Source organism: Ceratotherium simum, chromosome 3 (genome assembly GCF_057802395.1).
Source record: "Ceratotherium simum simum isolate JZ-2026a chromosome 3, ASM5780239v1, whole genome shotgun sequence".
Taxonomy (NCBI): domain Eukaryota; kingdom Metazoa; phylum Chordata; class Mammalia; order Perissodactyla; family Rhinocerotidae; genus Ceratotherium; species Ceratotherium simum.
Genome location: NC_141902.1, coordinates 73838127 through 73858787, shown reverse-complemented (window position 1 = coordinate 73858787; position 20661 = coordinate 73838127). Strand labels below are relative to the sequence as shown.

Sequence of the window (20661 nt, the reverse complement as noted above, 5' to 3'; positions counted from 1 at the left end):
CAGAAAAAGATGCATTCATATATGGTCACCTGATTTATGCAAATTCAGTGGGTAAAAAGATGGGTGTTTTAAATAAATCATGCTAGATCCATTAGTTATCTGTTTGAATTAAAAAAATTGACTCATAAATAAAGTCATATACTAAAATCAATGACAAATGAAACCTAGACCTAAAAGAGGAGCTTTCCTATAAAGCTTTTAGAAGAAAACATAGTACACAATCTTTATTACCTCTGGGTAAGCAATGATTTCTTAAATAGGACACCAAGTAATAATATTCATAAAACACTATTTGGAGAATGTAAAGGCAAACCATTAACTGAGAGAAGATATTCATCACACACACATTAAAGGACTCATATCAAAAATACATAATAAGCTTCTACAAACAAGACGACGACGAACAGGCTAGTTCAAAAATGAGCCAAAGACTTGAATGGCACTTCATAAAAGAAGATACTCCAATGGCTGAGAATCTGAAAACAGCTCAGTGAAATTAAAACCTGAATGAAATATCAGAATGGCTATAATTGAAAAGAATGATAAGCCCCCGTTTCATTGAGGCTATGTATGGAATTCATACATAGCCAATAGGCGGTAAATTGATAAAACTACTTTGGAAATCTCTTTAGCAATACCTCTTATCACTAAACATATGCCTTCTCTGCGGTCTAAACATTCCATTTCTAGTCAGACAACCAAGAGAAATGAGCGCATTTGTCCACCAAATATGTACAAATACGTGCATGTCACTTAAATAATGTGTGGTATATTGAATACCACAATGAAAGACCATGTGCAGCAATAAAAACTAATGAATAGCTGCTACATGCAACAACATGGCTATATCTCGCAGACATTATATTGGGTGAGAAAAACCCGGTGTGAAATAGAAGATATTACAAGATTCTATGTGACATTCAAAAGCAGGCAAAACCAGTCTATCGTGACGTGACAGAAGACAGAATAGTGGTCACCTAGGGTTGGTATCGCCAGCGAAGATGGCCTAGCGACTGGAAAGAGGCACCGGGAAAATGTTTTATATCTCAGTCTGGATGATATACGCATGCTATCCTTATGCAGATCATATATACATGTGTAAATATTCATTGGGCCATACTTTTAAGAGGAGTGCATTTTGTTGCAAGTGTATTATCCCTTGGTAATAAATTTTTTAAAACGTTGAGTAGGGAAAGTTTTTTTTTTTTTTTTTAAACTTCATAGTACAACTCAGAGGTATAATTTGGAGAGTGGGAGAGATTTTATTCAAACAGGAAACCCAGAAGCAATAAAGAATAAGATCAACGGATGCAGCGGTCCACTTATGTTCAGCAGCATGGCTCGTTCTGCTCCTTCGCGCCTGTAGGAGGTGAAGCGAGGCCACGAAAGGAATCCTGAGAGGTATGTCTCCGAGAAGCCGCAAAAGGATCCCTAGCCAAGGCAGGCATTCTCGCCGCCCCTTCAGTTTCCTTCCCGCCTCCTGCCGAGATGCAGCTCAACCCTCACGCTGCGCGGGCCAGCCCGGGTCTTCCCTGGAAACCCTGAGTCTGGACCTGATGCCAACACTCGAAACAAACAGCATGCATCGCAGAAGAATGGTCGATATTCACAGAAGTGCATGTGCTTCAGTTGGGTGGATCGATTCCCAACCCTTACCTCTTATGTCACTTTTTATTTCCCTTTCTTTTCCTGCGAACTTGGGGAATGGAATGCAAATCCAGCACGCCCCAGTGGAACTGTGAGCTTTTCTGGGGCTGAAGATGGAGAACACTCAGGCAAAAAACGGAGGGTGAGCACTGCGCATGCTCCGTAAAGCACTCCGCCCCCCCCCCCCGCCCCCGCCCCAATCTCCGCAGGTCAAGCTGGGCTAAGGAGGAAAGTCAAAGCCTAAAAGCTTGCCTTTGAAGATTCTAGATTGTTGACCTTGCATTTTGCTTTCACATTTATGCCCAGGAAGCTTGCTTTGGATTTTCCCTTCCCCTCAACTCACTTAGCTTTACAAAAAAAGAAAAAAAAAGTCTTGTTCCTGACTGCAACATGGGAAGAGGGGCTTTCCAAGGTAAAATGTTCAAGTCTACCAAACTGATCCACTAAGTCTAATAAGTGAAGCAAAGCATTAAAAATGCCAGAAGATACCATGTTGCATTCAATCATAATAATAACACATTTAACATATGCAAGAAAGTAAAAGAATAAACCACACAAGGATGTAAAATGAGCATCACATTTTCTTTTTCATTGGTTAAACTGCAAAAACTTCATAGGACACTTCTCATTATACTGATATTTTACAAAAATATTCAAGTATTGGTCTGTTTCTATTATAAACAAATTGTAAGCATTTGTACTCATGCTCAAATAATAAATAACACAGCATGGAGTCTAAAACATGGCTCAGTCAAAGAAGAAAACAACAAATGTTTACTGAGCTCCTATTCACCTGTGAGGCAGTATGGCATACTCATTAAGACTGAGCCATTGGAGGTGACTGCTGGGTTTTAACCCCCAGTCTTCAACCTCCTAGCTGTGTGATCTTGGGGAAATGACTTAACTTCTCTGTGCTTTTCCTCCATCTTTGAAAGGGAATAATGTTGTGAGTTAAAATGAGTTAATCTATGTAAAACCTTCACATCAATCCTGGGTCCCTATTACGTTATCAATGTCTGATGGTTATTTTTACCTTTGTTCCTATTACTGTGTTAAAAATTGAGGCATAGAAGAATTGTTTCTTTTTATTTGCAGTTTTCTTAACAGCACACTTAAAAACGATGTGGAGATGACATACTTCTATAAACAATTAATGAATGATGTCATCATCTAACTGATTTTAAAAGTGCTCAACTGTGTAACAGAAAAAATTAGAGATTAGAGCAGAGTATGATAAATGCTCATATTCCCCTGAAGCTGGAAAAAGTGTTCAAGGTGTTGGAGGTGGCAGAATGCAGGAGTGTTGGGAGTCTTCTTAAAACAGAAGACCTGAGTTGGGTCTGTGCATGTAAGTAGGAGAGATGAGGCAGGCAGAGGAGGATGCCAGAAGGAGCCCTGGGAAGGGGTGAGCTGGAGTGAGCTCAAGGCCACATAGAGACAGGAAGATGGCCTGCTGAGGCATCCACAGCTCCATTGTTAAAAAAAAAACAAACATATCACCATCAACAACACTCCCATCCACTTCATGACCACTTTCATGTTGGTGAACCCAGGAACAAGGGGGAAAACACCAGACAACTTTCAACTTACTCTTCTCTATGTTTTATGAACAAAGCTATTTGACAATATTAAAGAAATAGTTATCACACACTTTCATAATTCCATGAATAGTTCAAAATATAAAATACTTTTTAAGAACTATTTTTTTTTGCAATATAAAAGCAAAATTCTTAGTGGATTTATTCTAAGCTATGCTGATATTGTAATACTCATATGGTGAAAGACTAGCTTTCTGAGTGATTATTACAAATGAAAACAAATGCATTTTTCAGCTTTTGGAGTATGAAGATACATTGAATGAAGTGCCTTTCGTGGTTCAATCGAACAGAACGTCTTTTGCTTTTTGACTTAGGGTCTTTCTCTCTCCTACCTTTAACATTCATTTTCACCATGTTTATTGGTATGTGTTAGTCTCGACTTTTTTTCCGTGGGAAAGGTACACAGCGAGGGTGCTTTTTCCAAACACTCCCCAGCAAGCCACTTTTCCAAGCATATAATCTTAGTAGTGTATAGGAGTTCAGTCGACTTAGCACGACGTGTGCGATGCAAGGGCTGACTGCTTTCAGCAAACCATCTCACTCCTTCGCTACGGCGTACCTAATTGAAAACGCGCCGGGAGGGGCCGGCTACAGGTCAGGAAGCACCGGAGAACCACCACGTCGAGTTGAAATGACAGGAGGAGCGCATCCCATCCGACTCGGGGGCTCTCTCTCGACGACGGGGTGCCGCTCCCTGGGACCCTACTTCAGGCTCCCTGCGGGATCCCCAAGACTCCCCGCCTCTGCTGGGCCCCGCCCCCTTCCCGGCCTCAAACTCTGAGTCCATTCAAACCTGGCTTTCTTCGCCTCGCGCGTTGTCAAGCGTGTAATTGGGGAAACTCCTCCCCGCCGGGACCGCCTCGGAGGCGCCGCCAAAGCAGCGGCAGCCTCGCTGCCCCCACCTCCGAGCGCAGGGCGGCCGCACACCACGCAGAGCCCACCGCCCGGCCCCGGCGCGCGGCTGGCGGCTGGCGGTAGGGTGGGCTGCGCCGCGCCTGGCCGCGGGGCTGCGGGGCCAGGGACCGCCGCGCCCGCCGGTTCCCGCCGCCCCGCCGCGCGGACCCAGCGCCAGTGCGCGGGCGGGGCGGCGCGCCGCGGTGGCCGAGCGTCCCGCGTGCGCCCCGCGGAGCCGCGCGCAGACCCGCCGGCCGTCGGGGGCGCGGCCGGCCGCCCGAGCCCACACCTGTCCGGCCGCGGCGGCCCGGCGCCTCTGTCGCGCCGCAGTCGGGGGCATCGGAGGCAGCGAGGGCGAAGAGAGCCGGCGGAGGCGAGGCCCGCGCTCAGGAGGAAGCCGCGCCCGGCCGGAGGCCTCGAACCCCGAGCCCCGAGCTCCACCGCACCATGGCCCCGAAGCTGCTCCTCCTCCTCTGCCTGTTCTCGGGCTTGCACGCGCGGTAAGTGGCGCCGGGGCTCCGCATCCCCGGAGGCTCTGAGCCAGGCGGGAGGGCGGCGGGGGGGCGCTGTCCCCTGGCCCGGAGTCCCTGGCGCGCCCCGCCGTCGGCTGGGCTGCCGCACAGCCCGCCAGGCCGGCGAGCAGGAGCCGGGAAGTCGGCCTGTACCTCACCTGTCCCACCTCCCCTTGGACACGGCCATCTGCGTCTCCAGGCTGGGCGGCTGCAGCCTTCTCTGCAGCTGGGAATGTGGGGACTGTGAGGTGAATGGGCTCTTCTCCTGAATCTTTAATGGTCTGGTGGTTTTAAGGGGTTTTGAAAACCAATATCCTAGGGGAGCGTTGGTGTCTACCTCCTTAGCTACCCCTTACCCCTCCCCCCAAAGTGTTCCAGGGGCTCACACACACATTGACCGACAATTCTGTATCATTTCCAGCACTCTGAAATTTCCCAGGACCCAGGAGTCACGGTTTCCTAGCTGTCCAGTTTAGTCCAGTCTGGTGAACCCGGGCTGGAGGCAGGTGGAGGAGGATTGGGGCAAATGGGCAGCTGGGGCTCTGCTTCTCAGACAGGATTTCCCTTCCCAGGTCCTGCAAACACACGCACGTACATGCACACATGCACCCCTTCTAGATGAGCCACTTTTCACACACAAGAATATACACACACCTGCCCCCTTGAAGCAAGCATGTTGAAATTAATAAGGCTTCTGCCTAGTAACTGTAAGAAATTATCTCACCGTAAATACCCTTAACCTTCCTCCTAGAACACCAACCAGCTAATAATAGGAGCTGAGAAAGGTTCCAGGAAGAGGTGAAGAGGGCTCATGAGAATGGAAGGGCAGTGAGACCGGAAGGTTAAACCCTGTTGCTGTAAATATAACTGGAGATTCTGGGTTTGGTTTCTTTAATTGTCTCCCAGAGTACATCTCTGGCCCAGAGCCTGCAGATTGTCCTGTGCTTTAGAAATTAGAGCAGCTCCCTTGCTCTCCCCCCATCATCACCCCAAGAATCTCAGGGCATCCCTATCCCCTAAACACTCTTGTTTTGACACTTCTTCATTTCCTGGATCTGGGAGCTAGAGAGCAAGAGAGCGTCCCTGTGGGCCGTCAGCCCTGCAGGTGTCAGCAAGAAGTGCCAGGAGGTCTTGAGTTTTCACTCATATTTGTGAAGTACGGAGGAGCTAGGAAGACACATTAACAAATCCCAGTCCTTACTCCCCACTTTTGACGGGGGTGTTTCGCTCTGAGGAAGAAATCTCTGGCCCTCCCCTCCACGCCACTCATCTTCACTAAGAGTTGAGAGTGTGAACGGCAGGTGGGGTGTGCCAGGGATGGCAGGCTCGACGGTGACTCACAGGCGGCTCTCTCAATGAGGCAGAGCCATCCTGGGGCTTTTCAACTTCAGTTTCTTCCTGTCTAAGGAGAGAGCTGGGAACGGCAATGCAAGTGCACTTTCTGAGGCTGATTCTACCTGGATGTGTCTCTGTTTAGCGGCAGACAGCACCAGGCGTAACATGGAGGTCTGAAGTCATATCTAGATCTGAAGTCACGTCTACATGACCTTTCTGTTGCCACCGACTGGATGAAGTGACCTGCGGTTCAGGTTTAGATAATCACTTCTTTAGATCTATAGATACTTAACATGGTAGGAGGAAAACTGCCTGTTATCCTCATTACTTTATGTACTTAGTAGGAAAGTATCTTAGTATCTAACTTGAAACAGTCAGGTTTCTAGAGATTCCCAAATACACACCCAATCTCTTGGGATTCTTCATCTTTCCATTTTGCCAAGGCAGATGTAATGATTTTAATATGTTCTGTCTGGGTTGGTTCCCTGGCCTTCATAATAGAGGTTGCATAGCAGTTGAAAAAAATCCAAATTTTGAACTAATTTTATTGCTACATGCCTCTCCTTTGAAAGTGTCTTTGTTCTTTGAATGGATTTTTACAGACATGTAAAATAATCTAATGTCCAGCGTCATCTTTCAAAACTGTTAATTCTCAGAGGGTTCTCATTTGCACTTCAGAATGTCTTCCTGGTGTTGAAGGGCCCTGGAAAGGGTTCTGAAAGTTGTGGTCTATGGTGATGGCTTGGCAACTCCCTGGAGGGAAAAGCGCCCCATTCTGACACCCGTGGATGAGCTTGTTATACATTAAACACGCTAAGTCACACCTGGACCTTGGTAATATTTGGAAGATGCTTAACCGCTTTCTGAGGTTTAGGAGCTCCTTTTAATGTTTAAAAATACTTCAGACTTTGTCTCTGTCCTGCTTGAAGAGAAGGTGTAAGACGTGAAAATAACATCTGAGGGTTGAGCAGTTGTTTGACAATGACACTACATCACCGATTTGTTTTTAAGAAACAGCTAATTGCAGTGATGGTGTTTAGGATCCAACAACCCTGATAACAGAATGCTCATAAAGAATATATATAACCCACTTAGACTTTAGAAAAGCAGAACACTTTTGTTTGGCGCACACTCTGGTGGGTTCCCTGAGATGACATTTGGTTTTCATCAAAGGGAGGATTTTCCTGTAGGGCTAGTGGTCTGGCTCCAGCACTGTGAGGCTTCTGTTTCCTTCTCTGAAGTCCTGCAGCAAACTGACAGGGAATCAGGATTGGGAGGAGCTCAGTGTTGGCCGCTGAGGGGCCAGGAGCATCTCTGCCCACTGTCCACCCCAACCAAGCCACGGAGCTGCAGGTCCCGTGTTGCCTGCTGAAGGGGTGGGAGAGAACACTGCTTCTTTTCCTTTCTCCTGTCCCCGACTCTCATCTGCCCTGGCCTCTAAGGAAGAAGCTTAGGAAATTTCAGGAAAACCCTCTCATCACCACTAGAGGGAGAATTAGGCTCATTGTAATACCTGTTATTGAAGTAGCTAGAGTATTTTTCAGAAGCTAAGGCTGTGTATACAGAGAACTGATGAAGAGTTAGTCAGTGTGCTCAGTCTGTGTCCATATGACCGCTGGGGCAATAGGAAATAACAGAGCATGGTCTGGTCTGTGCTGGTGAGCTGTCTTTGGGTGTGGGGGAGGGGAAAAAGGGAGAGAGTAAGGCAGAAGGGAAGGGGAGGGAGGGGCCAGAGGAGAGAGGAGAGAGGGAAAGAGACAGAGAGACAGCAAAGGGAGAGAGAAAAGCATGGTGGCTGGATTGGAACGTGTCCCGTGAATGTTGAATGTGATTCCGCCGAGGCAGGCTGACCCTGTGTCCCCAGTCCCCCAAATGCTTTCGCTCTGGAATGAATGCCAGCTGTTGGCTCCAGCTATCCATGTCCTACAGAACCTGCTTCAACCTACTTTTTTTTTTTGCAAGATTATAAAATTAATATTCCTGATAAAATAAAATATTCTACAGTGACATTTTAAATTCTGTAATGTTAATTTGTAAAAGTTCAGTTTGACAGATGATGAAATGCAGCATATCACTTCTTGAATATCTGTCCCCAATTTTATAAGTTCCTATTGATGGCAAATAAAAAACCATGGCAATTTATAGTTTCTATGGATGATTTATTTTAGCCTTCTGGCCAATAGGTATTCAAGAAATAGAATTACAGTGTAAGATCAGCCTAGGAAAAACTTAAGTGAAGTCAGTCTGTGAAATATATGCTATATACTATCATTTTTATGTTATCAGAATCTCATAAACATGTGTATATTCATCCAGAACTAGACTATCTGACACTGCTCTAGTCGATGTTAAGGCTAGTTGACACTCATAAAAAGACTCATTTATAGAATATATGACATAGACATATGATTATACAGATAACATATAATTATATGTTATAATTATATAATTATTATTGTAATGATATATTATATTATTATATAGAATATATATGATTCTGAAGATTTAAACAAAATAGAGATAATAAACTTTAAAAAGTTTATTCTTTTCATTTATGTCATGTTCATTATAGGTAATTTAGAAAATTCCAGAAATTAACTTAAAGAAACTTATGTCCAGAGCACAACTGTCCTGAGATGGTGTTAACATTTTGGCTCCTGTCTGGGAAACCAAACAGAAATGAGCTCACACTCAGAACAAATAAACCCCAATGCAGTTTTCTATTCTATCTTGTGCTCCATATGTGAGGAAAAAGTCATTAAGGCAGGCACACTGACATTATAAAGGGGGAAGTTTGTTTTATGAGCTTTCTTGCCGTGGTGAATGGCCGTCCACCTGGAAATGCTGCTTTAAGGCAAACGAGGACTCTCTTCTTTTCAAGCCCGAACGGCCTCACTCACTCAGAAAACTAACTTGTCATTTCGAGGCCTCTCCATTCAAGTACGTCTGTCAGTGTGTATCACCCAGGAGAGGCGGCTGTCATGCTCAGCCCTGCACGAGACAAGCTCAGAGATGCTCAAGCATTCATTTGGACCCATTTATTAAGGGACCAAATGATGAAGATGTATTAGAAAGATCTTAATTTTTAATGTGTGTGTTAGCCTACTCTGTAAGAGATGAATCAGTTTGTGTAGTAGGAGGCGTGTAAGATTGCCAGAGGTTGTTCGCCAGCCAACATCTCTGTTCCTCGTCACCCACATGAGTGCTGTCCAGGCAGACCACCTCATAATGTCCCCATGTCTGCCTAGACCAAAGGTTCCGGTCTCCATGAGAAGCATAGAAGTCAGACTCAACTATTCTCATTGAACACATTCTGCAAAGGCTCTTCTCACCTTCAAGTAATTGAGGTCTTGGCAGTGGGGGGTGGAAATGGCTTGATGAAGTCACCATCTTGCGAAGATCTGGAAGGTTTGTGCCTTGACTTTCAGAGGTTCTGAAGGTGGATCCAAGGAAGGCTGATTGCCTGCTGGTTAATCTTCTGGCATTGATTTACTTATCACAGTGTTCTGTAGTTTAACTTGGACATGGAATCATTTTGTGACATTTAATGAAAACATTATGTCATGTTAATAGCAGTAGCATCTTTCCTGTTGAATTCTTCCTAATTTGTGTTTCATTTTATTTTTTAATTTTGGAGGTGATCCATTGGTTGGGCTGAGGGTCTGGGGGACTTTCTCCATGTTTCCCTGGTGCCCTGGAGCCAATCCTGCAACTTACGTGTCACGCTATGTGCCATAATTACAGATCCAGAAAGGTGGAAGAGGATGAATATGAAGATTCATCATCAAACCAAAAGTGGGTCTTGGCTCCAAAATCCCAAGACACCGATGTGACTCTTATTCTCAACAAGTTGCTAAGAGAATATGATAAAAAGCTGAGGCCGGACATTGGAAGTGAGTATTGATGTTTGGTATTCCAATAGAAAATATACTGTGATGATCTATTTTTTGTTTTCACTTTTAAATAATTATAAATTCACAGGACATTGCAAAGATAGTGCATCATCACACAATTCATGACTGTAGTATGATATCAAAACCAGGAAGTTGACATTGGTACAATGTGTGTGCATGGTTCCATGTCATCTTATCCTGTGTAGATTTGTGTAGCAACCGCTGCAATCGTGATACAGAACTGTTTCATCACCATACGGATCCTCCTTTTGCTACTCCTTTATAGTCATACCCTCCTCCAAAATTCCTAACCCCTGCCAGCCACTAATCTGTTCTCCACTTCTGTATTTTTGTCATTTTGAGAATGTTACATACATGCAGTCATTCAGTGTGTGACTTTTTGAGACTGGCTTCTCTTCACTCAGCAAAATGATTTTGGGATTTATTCAAGTTGTTGTGGGTATCAATAGTTTGTTCTTTCTTATTGCTGAGACATCTTCCATGGTACGAATGTACCACAAGTTGTTCATCCATTCACCTATTGAGGAACATTTCGGTTGTTTCTGGTTTTTGTTTGTTACAAATAAAATGACTGTGTGCATTTGTGTACAAGTTTTTCATTGGACATAAGATTTTATTCTCTGGGATAGATGCCCAGGAATATGATTCCAGGTCAGATGATGAATGTTTAGATTTTTTGAGAAACTGTCAAACTCTTTTCCAAAGTGGCGGTACCATTTTCTACCCCCACCAGCAATGTATGAGAGATGCGGTTTCTCTGTGTCTTCACCAGCAATTGGCGGTTTTACTGTTTTTTTATTTTAGCTGCTCTAATAGGTGTATATCTAATAGGTTGATATCTCATTGTGGTCTTAATTAGCATTTCCCTAACAGTTAGTGATATTGAACTCTTTTTATGTGCTTATTTCCCAGAAGTATGTCCTCTTCATTGAAATGTCTCTTCATGTTAGTTGCCCCTTTAAAAATTGGATTATTTTCTTATATTTGTTCCTGTTGCATATTGAGTTCTTCATATATTCTAGATATGATTACTTTGCCAGAGATAGTTTGCAAATTTTTTTCTCTCAGTGTGTAGCTTGTCTTTTCATTCCTTTAACAAGATCTTTCACGGAGTAAAAGTTTTTAATATTGATGGACTCTAATTTATTGATTTTTAATCTTTTATGGAACATGCTTTTGGAGTAATATCTAAGAACTCTTCATGAAACCCTGGTTCCTGATGATTTTCTCCTTTGTTTTCTTCTAAAAGTTTTATGATTTTATGTTTTACATTTAATTCATTATCTTTTTTGAGTTAATTTTTTATATAAAATCAAGGTGTGAGATTTAGAGCTAAGTGCCTTTTTCTTTTTCCTTTTTTTCTTAGTTTATGGATATCCAGTTGCTCTATCACCATTTGTTGAAAAGATTATCCTTCCTTCCTCTGTCGAATTGCATTTGGACATTTGTCAAAAATCAGTCTTGATTACTATAGCTATATAATAAGCCTTGAAATTGGGTAGATTAATTCAACCTCTTATTCCTCTTTTTTGAAATTATTTTAACTTTTATAATCCATTTATTTTCTATATGAATTTTAGAATTATCTTGTCTGTCTCTACAAAAAATCTTATGTTAAATCTTTATACAATTTGGGGAGAACTGACATGTTTACTATGTTGAATATTGCAATCCATGAATGTGATATGTCTTTTCATTTATTTAGATCTTCTTTAATTTCTTACATCCAGTGTTTTACAGTGTTTAGTGTACAGGTTCTGAATATATTTTGTTAGATCTGCACCTAAGTACTTAATGTTTTTGGAGTGACTGTAAATGGTACGGTATTTTAAAATTCCATTTTACCTGTTTTCATTGCTAGTATACAGAAATACAATTGATTTTTGTAAGTTGATGTTGTGTCTTTGGACTTGTGGAACTCACTTACTAGTAGTTTTAGGAAGTTTTAATTGTTTGTGTTTTGATAGGTTCCTTGGAATTTTCTGTGTACACCTTCATGTCATTCACAAATGACAGTTTTATTTCTTGCTTTCCAATCTGTATGCCTTTTATTTCCTTTTCTTGCCTTATTGTGCTGGCTAGGACTTCCAATACTACACTGAATAACAGTAGTGTGTGTGGACAGCTTACCTTGTTCCAGCTCTTAGAGGAAAAGCATACAGTCTTTCACCATTAAGTGAGATGTTAACTAGAGGTATTTTGTATATATTCTTTATTAAGTTGAAAAAGTTCTCTCTATTCCTAGTTTTCTGAGAGAAGTTTTTTTTGTCTTGAAAGGGTGTTGAATTTTGCCAAAAGCTTTTTCTGGATCAATTAATATGATCATGTGATTTTTTTTTTGGTTGGTTAATATGGTAGATTAGATTGATTGATTTTCAAATATTGAACCAGCCTTGCATCCCTAGAATAAACCTCACTTATTTATCATGTTTAATGATACTATTTTTTAAAAAACTCTGTTTAGGGGCTGGCCCAGTGGCGCAAGCAATTACATGCGCGCGCTTTGCTACCACAGCCCAGGGTTCGCCGGTTCGAATCCTGGGCACGCACTGATGCACCACTTGTCAAGCCATGCTGTGGCGGCATCCCATATAAAGTAGAGGAAGATGGGCACGGATGTTAGCCCAGGGCCAGTCTTCTTCAGCAAAAAGGAGGATTGGCAGATGTTAGCTCAGGGCTGATCTTCCTCACAAAAAAAAAATTAAAAAACTCTGTTTATATATTACTGAATTCTTCTTGCTAATATTTTTTTAAGGATGTTTGTATTTCTATTCGTGAGGGACATCGGTCTTTAGTTTTCTTTTTCCTTTTATTTTTTTTCCAACAATCTTTGGTTTGGGTGTCAGGTAATACTATCTTCATAAAATGAGTTGGGAAGGCTCCCTTATCTTTATTTTCTGGAAGAGATTTTCTAAGAGTTTGTTCTAACTCTTCTTTAAATATTTTATAGAATTCTCCAATGATACTCTCTGGGTCAGGAGATTTATTTTCTGGGAATTTCTTCTTTACAAATTCATTTCCTTAATAGTCGTAAGTGTTTTCAAATTATCAATTTCGTGTTCGGTAAATTGTGATAGTTTTGCTTTTCAAGGAATTGGTCCATTTCTTTTGAAATGTTAAACTTATGTGTATAGAATTGTTCATGATAGGACTATCATAATATTATAATCATTTTAATATCTGTAGGGCCTATAATAATATCCTCTGCTTCGTTTCTGATATTGGTACTTTGTGTCATCTTTCTTTGTCATCTTGCTGGAGGTTTGTTTCATTGACCTTTTCAAAGACCTAACTTTTTGTTTCATTGTTTTTCTGTTTTCAATTTCATTAAATTTTGCCTTTATTTTTACTATTTGCTTTCTTCTGCTTGCTTTGGGTTTATTTTGCTCTTCTTTGAGGTAGCACTTGGATTCTTTACTTGAGACCGTTTTTCTTTTCTAATTAAGAAGCATTTAGTGTTCTAAATTGCCCTCTCTGCACTGCTTTAGCTGCATCTCACAGATTTTGATATGTTGTATTTTCATTTTCATTCGGTTCAATGGATTTTTTTATTTCCCTTGAGATTTTTCCTAACTCGTGGATTATTTGGAAATGTGTTTTTAGTTTCTGTGTGTTTGGAAGTTTTCCTGTTATCTGTTACTGATTTCTAGTTTGATTCCATTGTGATTCGAGAACATACTTTGTATGAGTTCAGTTCTTTTAAATTTGTTAATGTTTGATATATGTCCCAGGATTTGGTCTATTTTGGTGAATGCTCCATGGGCACTTGAAAAGACTGTGTTCTGCTGTTGGATGGATTGGATACTGCTGTTTGATGGTATTGTTGAGTTCTTCTGCATCTTTGCTGATTTTCTGTCTAGTTTTTCTATCAGTTGTTATGATAGATTAAAAGTTGATGGGTTAAAAAGCTGATCCAAGACCAAGATAAGAGTGTGTTTGGCCAAGAGAGAAATGTTTACAAGTGCTGGTACAAACCTGCATCATATTCATGGTTATGGTTAGAGAACATGGAGTTTGCAGCAGGCGTGTTTTGCATATGATGCACCCCGGCTATGGCTTGTTTCCTCTTCTCCATGGTGCTCAATTTCATTTAGCGCCCAGCAGCTTGCCAGCTGTCATACTACCCCAGCCACCCTGTCCCTCTGTTTTTCCAAATTTGAGGCTCAGGTCTCCAGTTTATCTGTAGCAGGACATGGATTTATACTGGTTCCAACAGGCATAGAATTTCAAAATCCTTGTGGTGTAGTGTGCAGAGGGTTTGGAGATGCATGTCCAGTGCGATATTTGAGCAGTCATATTATTTTTCTGTGTTTCACTTGTCCCTTCCATACAATGAAGGAGGCAGACCAAATTACTCTTTTTTTTTTTTTTAATTTTTATTTATTTATTTTTTTCCCCCAAAGCCCCAGTAGATAGTTGTATGTCATAGTTGCACAGCCTTCTAGTTGCAGACCAAATTACTCTTAAACTTCCTTCCAACTTTAAGATACTTATTCAGTGAGTTTATATTTAAATTACCATTGCACAAGGTAAATTCAATTGTCACCACAGTCTTCCCATTATAATTATATAAAAGGTCTATCCAGTGTGAAGAGCGTGCAACAATTCTGCGTTTATATGGAAAGAGAAAATTGAGAAAATATTACTGATTTTCTCATTAATTGTTAGATGCTGTGCTTGACCTTAGACCGAAGATAAATAAGACTCACTCCTTGCCCTTCTGGGCATTTAGTCCAATTGGTCCTTTGCTTATCTTGTGCGAGAACACAGGAAAGCACCTTCTATCCATGGTATTATTTGGTACCACATTCATCCTCTGAATTGGACATGGGTAGAAAGTGGGTGAGGCGGCTTCCAACCCAGATCTCTCTGACTATAGCTAGAGTACTTAGCCACTGCACTACTTATAGAAAGTGCAAGACAAACTTATTAAAAAACAGGGCACCCCTCTTGCACACACATACAACACAACACTTGGAAGGGGATATGTCACATGCTATGGGCAAGCAGAATTCACATTTCTAAGGATTTTATTTTTCCGTTATGTACGTAAGGAGTTGTGAATTCTCTAAATGAAACAGAATAGTACACACTAAGAATGAATGCTTCTTTTTTAGAAGGCAGCTCCTCTAAAGTCTCATGTCATTTACTCCTCAGAAGTCATTATCATATCTCAGAAGAGCTCCGTGGTTTTTGAATGAAAGAGATGTAAAAAACAATTAAATATAAAACCATAAAGCAGGATGCTCCTCTTTGGTTTCATGACTTTAGAGTTCTATCATGCACATTGTCATGGTCCGTGGGGCGGCAGAGTGACCTGATGAAAGTCCCCAGGGTCACTGGGGCATCTTAGGATTCCTCTTCCTGTCTCATTTAAGTGCTAAATAATGCCAGAGTGGCAGAATCCAGCAACTCACTGACGTTCAATCAGAGTAACTGCCCAAGAACAGCTCTCCTGGTAAAAGATACTGAATTAGACACCATTTTCTTTCATAGTTTAGGTCTCTGCTTTAAATTATAATTTTCTATAAAAATCTGAATTCCTTTTCTTTTCTCACTACTTTTTTCACATGTAGCCTATTTTATTTGTTATAATCATCATGCCTCCTCATCAAGGCACAGTCAACTTACATGTTCCTAACATAGTGCTGTACATGGATTTATCATTAGTTTATTGCAATTATCAGTTTATTTGCTCACCTCCATTTTCACTCTCTCCCTCTCTCAGCAAGTCAGCCCATATTTACTGATCATTCACTCTGTACCAAGCCCTTGGCCATGGACAGGTGGCTAGCAACACAGACACTATCCACACTTGGGTTCTTCTGATGGGGAGGGAGAGGGGCAGGGATCTCCAAAGAGCAATTAGGAATCGATATTGGTAGTCCCACTTTAGAGTAAAGCAAGCCTATTTAAGGCACTCTCTGGCTTAAATGTCACGAAAACTCCACTTTCTTCAAGGATAAAGTCCAATCCCCTTAAAATGACATAAAGAGGTAAGCCACCCTCTGGCCCTTGCCTATGTCTCAGCTTTCATTTCCTGACTCTCTGCACCTCACATGTTATACCCTTTGGGGACACCAAACCTTCTGTTTCCCCATCTGGGCCCTTGCTTTCACTGTTTTCTCATTCTAGCTTGCAATTCTCTTAACGCCTTTCTTCCACTTCTGCACTGAGATCGCCTCTACCTTTCTTCAAGCCTTGACTTTATGTCCTATGAGAAGCCTTCTTCCATGACTTGCACCCCCCTCACCTACCCTCCATGGTGGATCAAGTGTCTGTCCCCTGAATTTCTTCCAACACCAGTTTTTCATCTTTAAAATGGGGATAATAGGTTTTGAAGGACTGTCTTGAGGATGACGTGATGTGGTGTAACCATGAAGCAGTTTTTGCACTATTTTTGTGTACTTTCTACAGTGTTGCAGCTGAGAATTGATCTTTTTTTGCCCCTGGGACACAGTTTTCAATTCCCAACTAAAGATGCATCAGTTCACATTGGCATCTCCCAACATACATAGTCCAACTGCGTCCACGAAGATCCAACATCAGGAAATAAATTAAATGGCTCATCACTGTTATTGTCAACAATAAATAGATGGAATCCAGCAGACTCATTTAGGTTGCATAGAAGTAACATATCCACATGGAATCCTCTAATTAGTTTTCATAATACAAATTGTGATCATTATGTTTTAAAAATACTCACTGCTTTCCCAGCTATTATCTCTCCTCAACTAACTTCTAAATTATGGATGTATCTGTTTTAGTTCCTTGTCTTTAACTATCCATCATTCTAAGTAATATTTCAGCTGTGTCCTTTACTACTTCAGGGTTAGGAAGGGTGTAATTTGTCTCGGGAACAGATATTGTCATGTGAGCTCAAAAAGGCTGGAGGAGAATAAACCTTTTAATAAGAGCATTGTGAAAAAGAAGGGAAATGACCTGAGTGAATTTCTCTCCCTTCAGGGTTTGAAGAAATCTGATCCGTCCTCCTGAAAATAGATTATTACAGAATACAAATTCCCTCTCCATAATATGGACAATCTATGCCAAATAGGAATTTTCTTGGGAAAAAGAAAGGCCACGTATTGGCTTTTCAAGAAGAATGGACACTGTGAAGACGTGTGTAATGCATAGAAATGACCGGTTTGTTTAATTCAGGCAGAACGCCTGAATAATCTTCCCTTGGCTGTGTTCATGGCTACAGGTTAATTTTCTGTTCCTCTTCTTCAGGTGCTTGCATATCTGGACTTCTTTTCCAGGCTTTTCTAGAGTTTATTTTCCCAGTTTAGTTAAAACCTCTTCTAAATGTGCAATGATGAACATCCAGTACAAGAGGAAGCTGTTTGCAGGGGTGAGGACGTGAGCTGTGCTACTGCTGTAACTCTGGAACTCTGGCAAGAGACAGGGACTCTAGCCTCCTCCTCTAGGGGGGATGGCCACAGGCCCCACCTGAGGGCGAGCACTGGATAAGATGCCACCTGGAGCTTCTTTCCTTAAGGCTTGCCAGAGCTGGACATGGCACTGGGCACTGACTCAGGAGGACCGAGGTGACCCAGACCATTCCCTGCTGGGTGCCACAGGAGAAGTGCCTGCTCATTCCAGGGTCCTGTTCCAGATGAGGACAGGGAACAAGAAAATGACTAACTAGTGGGAATATGACCCAAGTAAGTCCGCAGTTAGTTTTGCTGCAGATAATATATTTTGAAACAATGATAAGAAATAACAAGTGGGCCTTAAAGTATAATTTTTAAAGCAAGCCTTAAAAAATTATGAGCGTAATTGAATTACCATAGAACTATAAAATGAGTGCATAAAGACTGTTGCTCACAGATGTGATATCTCTGAGAGAGGCCTTGATTAGCCAGTGGAAATTCAGAGAGCCCCACCTGTTTCTGAGCTGGTTCCTGGTGTGTGTAAATGCGATAACTCCTGCTACGCCCTGCCACAGGTTTTGAGAGTTCAAATTGGATCACTGAATTTGAGAGTATTTTGAAATGTGTGGAGGGCTGTGCAAAGAATCAAATGTATTATTAAGATATTATGTTTTATAATGGGTATATACAATTGTCTCCTGATGGTCTTCATATTTTAAGAAAAATAAAAGACATGTTTTAATCCAAAGGGATTAAGTACAAATATTGAAGTGTAGGCGCTTATATGTCAGAGGAAGAGGGAGTTGGAGGTAGCGTGTGGGATATTTTGGGGTCCCTCAAAGCATAGTGCACTAATAGAATGCAGTCAAACTGCCCCAGCTGGGTAGTGATTTTCAGACAACCCCCTTACTAACTCAAGTCAGACTATCTTTTTGTTTCTTTTTTCTTTTCTTTCTTTCTTTCTTTTTTCTTTTGCTGAGGAAGATTCATCCTGAGCTAACATCTGTTGCCAGTCTTCCTCTTTTTGTATGTGAGTCGCTGCCACAGCATGGCCACTGACAGATGAGTGGTGTAGGTCTGTGCCTGGGAACTGAACCCGGGCCGCTGAAGCAGAGTGCACTGAACTTAACCACTAGGCCACCGGGGCTGGCCCTCTCTTCATTTCTTAATGCACATCAGATGATGTCCGATGCCTGTGTCAACTGTACATTTAGGTTAGCCTGACTAGTCCTCACCTAAAAACCACAGCCTACTCTACAGGCAGGTTAGTTGTCATTTCCTGGCAATTACCATATATCCAGAAAATAATTCAAACGTATGCACTCCACTCTCAGAACAGATGTAGGAGGAAGGGAAACAGACATTCTTAATTGCTGTGCTTGAAGTAAAAGCTATTACTGTAGACTTAGTTAACTGATTCTCTCACAAAGTTAATTCAGATGCATAGGGGAGGTGGAGAACAAATTTTGTGGGAAAATTATACCTGTCATCTCTATGAGAGACTAATTAGGCATCCAGAGGATGTTGGGTTAAGACCCATTACCTCAGCGCAACACACGTTGGTCGGTGCCCCTTCCCCGTGTATTCCCCACGTTCTGGGCAGTGATCCTTTTTGCACACAGACCTTAGCACTTAGGATTTCACCATGGCACTCGTTTACCTAAGGCAGAATTCTGTGTTAAGGCAAGGCTATATTAGAGCTTTTGCACATAGTTCAGTTCATTAAAAAGATTTTTACTGGGCTATTTTTTTTCTTGTAAGGAACATATAATGAAGTTTCAAAGTATAAATATTTTATTTTTTCTTATATGTAATTTGGTAAATAACTCAGGTCATATGTCCCTAGGAGTAATCTAATGACTGGACTTGATCTGAATATTCAGTTCTGTTTATAGAATAACAAATGATCTGTTTCTTATGTTTATTCATTACTACTCCAGGAACTGAGCAAAATAGCTTCGTGTGTATTAGAGAGTGCATGAGTGAGAAAAGATCTGGATGCAGATAATGGGTTCTGCCAGTTACCAGCAGATTCACTCAGAGAAAGAAACAACCTCACTGGCCTGTAGGTTTCCATCTGTAAATGGAATAATTAAAACTACATCTGAGTCCTGTTGTAAGAATATCAGATTATGACATCTTGCCCATAGTGAGTGGACTGAAAGTGTCAGGTGCCTTCTGTCCACTGTGTTCCCAGACGCACACTCTGTCTCGCCTGCTGTTTCAGTTTGATTTATGAGTAGTGGAACAGAGCCCCTCAGACAGTTCCACTGTCATAAAAACTTTGTCTTATATTGAGATTTCTGTTCAGCTGTCGGCATTTCATCAGTCTGTAATTAACACCCTGATCCAAAATATCTTACAGATCCTTTTATAAAGTATTACTGCGCCCATACTGATTAGGTTGTTATCCTACTAGTTCACATTTGAGGGACAAATGCAGATGTGAAAAATCACAGTTACGTAGAATATCATGGTTTGAAGGGATTCTAAAGGAAATATAGCCAACACTTCACAAATCTGGCATCAGAATTACCTGGACAACTCTTTAAAATACAGAGGTCAGAGACTAACCCAAAGACATACTAAATCAGAATATTTATTGTTTTTCTGTTCTCTTGTTCACTGATGTTCACTTAGATTTGTGTTATTGTTACCGAACCAAGTGGGCTCACATCCTGGTGAGTTAAATAAGCCTCTACACCAGTGGCAGTTGTCTCACAAAGTAAAGTGTATTTGCAGCAAATAGGAGGCCATGAGGAATCATTTCCAAAGTCATGGCGTCCCCAAACAAAGGGAAGCAGGAACTTTTATTTCAGTTGGGGAATCAATGTGCAAAAGGGAGAGGCAGGTATTCGCTTGCACAGGCTCAGTTGGAGAAAATGGTTCCACATAATAAGGCCTAAGCTTCTCCTGGAGAGATCTTTGTATTAAAACTAAGGCAAAGGTCTTGGCCATAGCTCTTGTGGCGAGGCTTGGTCAGTTTCAGGATGGCTGGTGGTTACATCTCTTTAACACACAAAAGGAAAAGAAACAACTTAGAAAAACAGTTAATTGCTTCCAAACCCACCTTTGAGTTTCTGGAGGCACCTATTCCCTGACATTATTACCATTCTTCTTTCTTTGGGTTTAATTTGCTCTTTTTCTAGTTTCTTAAGGTGAAAGATGAAGTCATTGGTTTGAGACCTTCTTTTCTAATATGGGTGTTTAGTGCTATAAATGTCCTCCTAAGTATTACTGTAGCAGCATCCTGCAGATTTCAATGCTTTGATTTCATTTACATTCAGTAAAAAAATACCTAATTAAGTTTTTGATTTCTTCTTTAACCCATGTGTTGTGTTCATGTGATGTGTGGTATTCATTTTCCAAATATTTGAGATTATTC

At 41.5% G+C, this 20661-nt stretch overlaps 1 protein-coding gene across 1 annotated transcript in view; it reads left to right on the top strand.

Annotated features, from left to right (window-relative positions):
• The first annotated feature begins 4109 nt into the window (after window positions 1–4109).
• The window catches only part of GABRG3 (gamma-aminobutyric acid type A receptor subunit gamma3), a 643128-nt gene continuing 626576 nt past the window's right edge, over window positions 4110–20661 (top strand). Inside the window, exons 1-2 of the mRNA XM_014781006.2 lie at window positions 4110–4639; window positions 9731–9879. Of these exons, the coding sequence (XP_014636492.2) occupies window positions 4587–4639; window positions 9731–9879 (202 nt within the window). The 5' untranslated portion in view covers window positions 4110–4586. The remainder of the gene's footprint in view (window positions 4640–9730; window positions 9880–20661) is intronic.